The 7,707-nt window shown below is 40.2% G+C and overlaps 1 protein-coding gene across 2 annotated transcripts; it reads right to left on the bottom strand.

The window, feature by feature from the left end:
• Positions 1 to 3,458: 3,458 nt before the first annotated feature.
• On the bottom strand, positions 3,459 to 7,323 carry LOC133918821 (uncharacterized). 2 transcript variants are annotated; one of them, XM_062362893.1, is made up of 15 exons: positions 7,077 to 7,323; positions 6,616 to 6,736; positions 6,357 to 6,468; positions 6,130 to 6,273; positions 5,650 to 5,754; positions 5,459 to 5,542; positions 5,201 to 5,316; positions 4,998 to 5,099; positions 4,804 to 4,917; positions 4,668 to 4,724; positions 4,528 to 4,594; positions 4,410 to 4,463; positions 4,124 to 4,198; positions 4,002 to 4,037; positions 3,459 to 3,884 (listed from the first exon to the last, which is right to left on the bottom strand). In XM_062362893.1, the coding sequence occupies exons 2-15, from the start codon at positions 6,645 to 6,647 to the stop codon at positions 3,771 to 3,773; spliced, it is 1,212 nt and encodes a 403-aa protein (XP_062218877.1). In that variant the 5' UTR covers positions 6,648 to 6,736; positions 7,077 to 7,323; the 3' UTR covers positions 3,459 to 3,770. The 2 variants fall into 2 exon arrangements, with proteins under 2 accessions (XP_062218877.1, XP_062218878.1); XM_062362894.1 differs by having other exon boundaries at positions 6,357 to 6,465; positions 7,077 to 7,322.
• Between the last annotated feature and the right edge of the window lie 384 nt (positions 7,324 to 7,707).

The raw sequence follows: 7,707 nt of genomic DNA, 5'->3' as shown, positions 1-7,707 counted from the left end.
TCAACTCGGCTCAATCATTGATCGATCGCGGGATGTTATGAACCAATATTGATACTTCATTAGTGCTGATTCTGACCTAGCCGACACTAATGACCCAGCGCGGATGACCAGTTTTGTTATAGTGTCATTCTCAATCGACTAAAATCATTCAACAGTGTTGTAGGCTTGTACCTACTCACCGGAGAGGAGGTTAGGGTTCAGGGTCGTCTATGCGCGGGTGGTGAGGCGGCGGGGCGTTGTTGGCTACGGTGGCAAAGGACCGATGGTGGGTGGGATCGGGGCGTAGGCGTCAAGTAAAAATTATTTTCATGATACTATAATTTTGTTATGTTTTACCAATGTATTATATACAATCTAGTGGTTGAACCTCCTCCTATGAATGGAATACTCTGAGTCGAACCATATCGAAAGACCTACTCCGAAGATATTTTCTGCCTCCACTTATCATGAAGTCCGAGCCATAGGTAAACACCTACTACGAAGATGTTTTCTGCCTCCACTTATCATGAAGTTCGAGCCATAGGTAAACAATTTTGCATCTTCGACACAATCTATATTTTCGGCACTAGAACTCATAGTGTGAGATCATGTGTGATGAAAAAATTAGTTTAGTGATGAAATTGGCAAAGCAAAGTAATCTAGCATAATGGAATAAGAGTGATGTGCATGGGTTGCTAAGATGTTGCTTGGATAGTGATATGTTGCTGGTATATTGTTGTGGTGGCATAGTTGGATACGCTTCTGGTATCGTAGTTGTGGTTTTGATATGGATGCAATATACTCGTGTTGGTGATGTTGCATGGACTAATCTTGAGTCATGTTGGGAAGAACTTGTGCTCGAAAAATAATTTTTTTTGATTTGTTCATGTGCATGTGTTTCTTGTAGGCAAACATGGTCAGTGATAGGATCAGAACTAGGTTCAAGAGGAACTAAGGTTCAGAACTAGGTTCGTGGAGGAAATAAGATCATGTGTGATGAAAAATTTGTATAGTGATGAAATTGGCAAAACAAAGTGATTAAGTATAATGGCATAAGAGCTAGTGATCTGCATGTGTTGCTAAATGTTGCTTGGATATGCTAGTGGTGGCATAGTTGGATATGCTTCTGGTAGTGTAGTTGTGATTTCGATGTTGATATAATATACTCCTGTGGGTGATGTTGCATGGATTAATCTTGAGTCATGTTGGGAAGAACTTGTGCTCGGAAAATTATTTTTTGATGTGTTCATGTACAAGTGTTTCTTGAGGGCAAACATGGTCGGTAACAAGATCGAAACTAGGTTCAAAAGGAACTGAGGTTCGGAGCTCAGTTTAGGGAGGAAATAACGTTCTAGCGATCAAGGATGTCATGTGAGATGTTCGGGCTAGACAATGGTGCATGTGAATATGAGGTTGTAGGTGTGCGACGAGGTACGTCGCAAGAAAAGCGAACATATGCGAGGTCGTGGACAACCAATCGAACATTGTGGTCATCCGAGTACATGATGTGGTTGGATTGTGTTCCGACCAAGTCGAAAGATGCAATCAGAAGATGCAGATAGACGATGCAGTCGTGGATGACTAGATGTAATGGTGACGCGAGGGAATCACAAAAGTCCAGTCCCATGAAGAGTCGAGTGCGAGTTGGAGTTGGACTCAAGCATGAGATGGATTCGGTTGTGGGAGATGGATGTGTTTACTTGGTATGGATGGTGTTCAAGTAGGACACTGCGAGTTGGAGTTGGACTCAAGCATGAGATGGATTCGGTTGTGGGAGATGGATGTGTTTACTTGGTATGGATGGTGTTCAAGTAGGACACGGCAAGGCTTATGCTTTGAATACGGCTACACGTTGCATGTGTATGCATATGTGACCGTATAGAACATGTAGTGTCTAGCTTGGAGGTGATCCGAGTCGGGTTCATATCTCTTGATTCTAAGTCATGGTCGGCTTGGGAGGCCATAAAAAGAAGGGGTCTCGGCAGGGAAGGCACAAAGACCCAGAGGAGAACCTAGAGTTTAGCTTTTCAGATAGAGATACTCTTATGGAGGCGTTTGTCGATCTAGAAAGATAGAGTTGAGAGGACATCAACTAGAGAGATGAAGAAGAGATAAATTCATCTAAGGTTTGAGATTTCATAGAAATCCTTGTAAGATGATATAAAGATGCATCTTGTGAACTCATCTATGCAATAAATATCAAGTTTCCTAAACAAGTTGATGAGTTGGTGATTTGGTTTCTTCTCTTTGTTCTTCATTTTGCATGCCCGATTTTTTATGGATCTTTTGGTTTAACGTTATTTGTCTTAGTTTGATCCATCCAATACGTCTCTAGGTCATCAAGTTAATTTTCTAAAAAAATTCATTAATTAATCTTTCATAATTATTGTTTAATTGTAAAATTAAGATTTAATCAAATTCTTTGTCACCATCGATCACAGTCTACTTTTGGAATTCATAACTTTAGATCTATATATCTGAGTGATTTGATTCTTATCAGGTTAATTCCTCAACCTTGTCTAGTTTGTGTTATTAAAATTGTAGGTCTATCAGAGCTACAGATTTAGATCTACATCATTTTTCCTAATGTGTATGTAGTCTATCTAGAGTGGAATACGAGATTGAGTTGGATTTTTCATTATGATGAATTGTTAATCATTAATATTTGAATTCAACTTCTGTAATTATTCACCCTTCTTATTGTCTTATTAGTAAGTATAACTGATCCTACATGTGGTTACAAACCTGAACCCTTAAGTATGGAATATTGTCTCTTCCATGTAAAAACTATGGACGCGGTTTAACTAGCGAAGACTCTTGGAAAAGATGGACTAAAAAGTCCTCAAGTTAGCGTGTCTCCTGACATAAAAACATCCATTTCCATGTATCAATCAGACGCTACCTATATTGAAGACACCAACTTTGTTCTTAGAGGTAAGCCAACTACAACCACTCAAACATCAATAATATCTACAATTTGTGAAAGAAATGGGTAAATTTATATCTTTTAACAGACCATGTTGCAAAAGCCAGGTCTTCAGCTGGTAATGCTAGGAACGTTCCCTGGTTGGCTGGAAGGTGTCATTCTTGAGAATTCACCGTCCTTCGACACCCGTCACGAAAATTCGACAAGCTACGCTGTGAGGGTGTGAACTGTGAAGCTTGGTATTTTTCTTTGGGAACCAACCTTTCAACAGTTTGCACACAGGAGATCTTTTCGACAGGACAGATCTTCCGATCACTGCTCCAGAAGAAACTTCAGCAAACCTGCTTATATTTTGACTCTGAATTGGACAAGTCAGAGATATGAATCCTAACTTACAGGATTGTCTGGCAGGCGAGGTAAAGGGTGACCTTTCAAAAGAGAAAATGAACCGAATGCAAACTTCCATTTCAGAATTTCAACGATGCAGTATTTTATTTACCCAGTTGCGCACAAGAACTGGTCTAAAGCAAACAATTTACACATCAAAACGAGGAAAAGGAAAGTCAATATCCCTATTGCATCAGGTTATCAATAAACAAATCAGTATCAAAGGAAGTACTCCACCTTATGGTCCCTGCTACATCTACTTAGATCACAGCTAGTCTCACTAACCAAAAAATGAAATTAAAACCAAGTGCGACAAAACTAAGATTAACCGTGCTGACTCTTGAGAGCTCTCATGTACATATATGGCCCTGGAACTGCCGTGGTATGGATGCAGCTGCTTCGATGAATATGACGTTACGCAAGGACTAGGTTCCCGCAACAGAAACCTTGCCATGGCATGTGAGTTACATGTATTCATCTAAACTACTGTTGAATTTGGGGGCGTGATGCCTTGTTCCAAGTAATATGCCTTCTCGGCATCAGCCAACCTTGTTTGAAATATTCCCCATTCTTTTCTACAGCGTGCTCTTACCTGTGGCACACAGAAAAGTAAAACGGTAAGAGAAAATCCACATTAATACATATTGGATGCTGTGCAGCTCAAAATTCATGCATTGGAAAAATGTAAGATCGGTAAACACTGCCTTACCCCTTCCCATGGTGCTCTTCCATTATTTGACTTACCCTGCCAAACATAAATGTTACAGAATAAGGCAACACAATAACATTGTACATAATGAGGTGTTCTGAATAGTGGTCTATAAGTTAAACCTGGTTCCCAAGTGAGGGAATAGCTTGATGAACAATCCATTGAGCATCAACAACTCCAATCTTCTCATGAGCCGGCTATTTAATTGAAGATAAAGTAAAACAGTGCAAGCTCAGTAAAACGCAAATGGCTTGAAATAGCATGTAAAGTAGAAATTACATTAAGTCGGTAATCATGAAATTATTGATGCTTTTATCCTGATAGGAAGGGGCGTGAATTGTGTGGTTAATCCTTGGATAAGCCAAGAAATGGTGAGACAGAATTATGCATGCTAGTGACAGAGGATACCTCCACACATTTCCTAAGAGCAAAGTCGAGACCCCATCCATGGACCAAGTCATTCTGCAGAAAACAGTGTGTAAGCATACCAGTTCAGACAATCGTCTTGCTTGTAATGCCACTTCACCTGAATCATATGCCATACACAGCGCCATGCATTTCTGGAGAACACAGTTGCCATAATCTCAACAAATCTGCACATCAAATTGAACATTAAGGAAGATGATTGGACAGAAAATTAAATACACAACAAAGATTTGGCCCTACGCTGCACATGGTGGCAGATGCGGATTGGTACACCAGCCTGGTCTCTCCTCAGTTACTCTGTATAAGGAAAAATATTACTCAAGAAAAATGCCCTATCATTACGCATTGAAAACACAATAACGATTCAGCAGCTCACTTGTGAACTTCTTGATCACCACGGCGTTTAGTCATTTGCCATGTTAGTCCTCTGTCAGGTTCCAAACCAGGCTGAGAGATTTCCAACCCATGCTTCCTAACAAGCTCAATGTACCTAAAAAAATACCATGGATATCATCTTAATCAAGATGAACACCAGTTGAACAGAAAAGAAAACAAGAATGTAATGATTACTTCTCTGCATTGAAATGCTCGACACCTAAATCCTCATCCCAAATGAAAATGTAGTCATATTTGGCAACAACATCGGGATGCAAAAATCGTTTTGCATACCACCTTAGATAAACAAGAGAAATGAATCATTAAAAATTTTAATTCCAAGTATTCCATTGGCATGGGCAATGCAAAAATACTGGTAAATAAAAGCCATAACCTACCATTTAGTCTGCTTCCTGACACTCACATGGATGGCTCTCTTAGACCACTCAAATTCGTCCCATTCAGTAGTCCGACCATCATAATGGAACAACATAATGGTGAACTTATCTGAAAACTGTACAATAAACTTACATGAATTTGGAAGAAATAATTGCATGTTCATTTAGAATAAAGTTGCTGCAAGTTTACTCGGACACATGATCTACTGTACATCAGTTTCAGAGTTTAAGCATGTAAGTCGTTTGACAGTCCGTTACCTTTTTTACTGCCGCGTCAATATTTGCCTTTTGCCCGATTCCAACTGTAAAAGTAACAAGGTAGTTTGGCTCGCTAGAAAGATCCTGATGAATGACCATATGTTTTAGATTGTAGATCGGAAATGGAAGAGGTCAAAAAACCCCCAATTCAAGGCATCACTGAACAAATTACAACAACAGCAACAACCAACCTCACTAGGATCACCCCATAACCTTCGGGGATAAAGATCTGTTTCAGACACAACAATGCCTGGTGGAAGTCTTTCAGCGCCTTTTGGGTTTGTGGGAACATAAATCTGCACACAGAATTGTGAAATCTTTTTAAGAAAAATGAAAAGTAGGAGCAACAAACCAACAACTATTTATTATTAAGCTAAATATGTCATATGTAAGAGTGAAGGTCAACAATCAATCACACTTGCATTGAAGGTAATGGCTGATCTACTTTTTAACATAGACAGAATATTGCAGATTTGCAGCCTTGACATACTTGTGGAGCTTAAAATTTCACACAATGCATGGGAAATACAGTAGCAATATAGGTATATAACAGAACAAACAGGCATGGACTGCAAAATAACAAAGTATCAAACCTAACTAAATCAAGGCCAACAAAAGCAATAAAACTAACATAACAACAGAAAGTATAAAGAAATAGTTTGTTGAAGTACCTTGGGAATTTCATCAGATCTGGAATCAGAACTGTTCTTTTTATGACTATTTGCAGACGCCCACGCGTGGTTCAACAATGTCTGGGTTGTGATGCCAGAGTTTCTATCTTCGATGTAGGAGATAATACTGGAAGGGAAGTGAAGCTGCGAAGCGGAGTTTGTAATGATTTTTCTCTAAACAAAGTACATAGCAGATGAAAACAAGAGGGGCAAATGCGCCACTTTACCTTGGTTATGTTGACTGAAGGGAAGGAGATCCCAAACAAGTAGCCCAGCATAACACCGACAACTGCTGAAAATATGAGCCTCATGCCCTCATTTGATCTTGGCATGCTGCTGCTGACAAATATTGACAATGAAGTTATGATGAATGACCATTAGCACAGCAAATTGTTGGACATTTGATATACTAGCATTCAAATCAAATCTACAGGTGGGACAAGAGCTTCTAAAAAAAGGAGTTTGTAGCTGTGGTACTGAACATACCTACGGCCAATGCCATTGGGGGGCTTTGCCATGGGAGCTGTCAATGTTCTTTCTACAGTGGCAGCACCTGCTTATTAGCAGAAGAGTACAAGTATTGCTTGGGAAACTCGCAGGACCGCAGCTGTTGGCTCAGAGAATAAAAGAACAAGAAATCAGAGCTTATTGAGTTGCATAAGGAGGTCGTGAGTCCGAACAGAAACATGATAAACTACGACACAGGCTTCTAATCTAGCAGGCCATGATGCACAAAGGCAAATTATCAGCAATTGAGCAGGTTATTGAAAAACTGGAAAGAAACAAGCTTAGCGATTTAGTCCAAGAACGGACGCGTCTAGACGAACTGGACGGAATCTCGAAACAAAGATTTGAATTTGAATTTGGACGTAGCTAGAAAAGATTTGGATTTGGACGCGCTTAGACATATTACGGGATGCCCAAGTCAACCCCACGCTAGAGCTTACCGATTAAAGGGAAATCAGCCGGAACCCATCCGGATCTCAACGCCGCTCCACTCCGGCAGGGGAGGCCGGAGACGATGAGCAGGACAGCCGCGGCAGAAAGCGCAGAGGCGGCGCGGCAGGGATCGCAGAGGCGGGTCAGCGGGGGCGGCGGCGTGCTTGACGGGGTGAGGCGAAGGGGGGAAGAAGTAGAAGTAGAGGACTGGGAGGGAGGGCAGTCTTGGAATTGGGGATTGTGAGGAAGGATCTGGCTGTCCCACACATGGCAGGCAATCATTCACGAATCACCCACCAGTCGGCCGTGCTGACCTAGGGGCTATTTAGTTTGATTAGGCTGAAGTTTTTTGTTTTTAGTTTTTTTATTAATTTTTTAATAAATTTTTAGTTTCTCAGCATATTAAAAATTAAAAAAAAAATCTTAACTAGCTTCTCAATTTTTAATTTATTTTCTCAAAAACAAGTTTTTTTACTTGACTTTACCTACTCACGGCCACAAGAGCTGTCCTTCACGTGACTGGTCTCGGATGGCCTGCAGCACCAAAGTCAGAAGCTGTTTTTTTTTGTTATTGATTTTTAATAATTTTTTATTTCTTAGCACATCAAAAATTAGAAAAATTCATGTTAACTAGTTTCT

Source organism: Phragmites australis, chromosome 5 (genome assembly GCF_958298935.1).
Source record: "Phragmites australis chromosome 5, lpPhrAust1.1, whole genome shotgun sequence".
Taxonomy (NCBI): domain Eukaryota; kingdom Viridiplantae; phylum Streptophyta; class Magnoliopsida; order Poales; family Poaceae; genus Phragmites; species Phragmites australis.
The sequence above is the reverse complement of the archived record's forward strand: the minus strand, read 5'-3'. Positions and strand labels throughout refer to the sequence as shown.

What these genes read in the sequence shown, in the direction of transcription:
- LOC133918821 (XM_062362893.1), bottom strand. Translation starts at nt 6,647, where the DNA reads ATGGCAAAGCCCCCCAATGGCATTGGCCGTAG. An exon ending in GAGCATTTCAATGCAGAGAA is followed by an intron (nt 4,918 to 4,997) that starts GTAATCATTACA and finishes GTATTTTTTTAG; the next exon opens with GTACATTGAGCTTGTTAGGA. An exon ending in CATCTGCCACCATGTGCAGC is followed by an intron (nt 4,595 to 4,667) that starts GTAGGGCCAAAT and finishes TTTGATGTGCAG; the next exon opens with ATTTGTTGAGATTATGGCAA.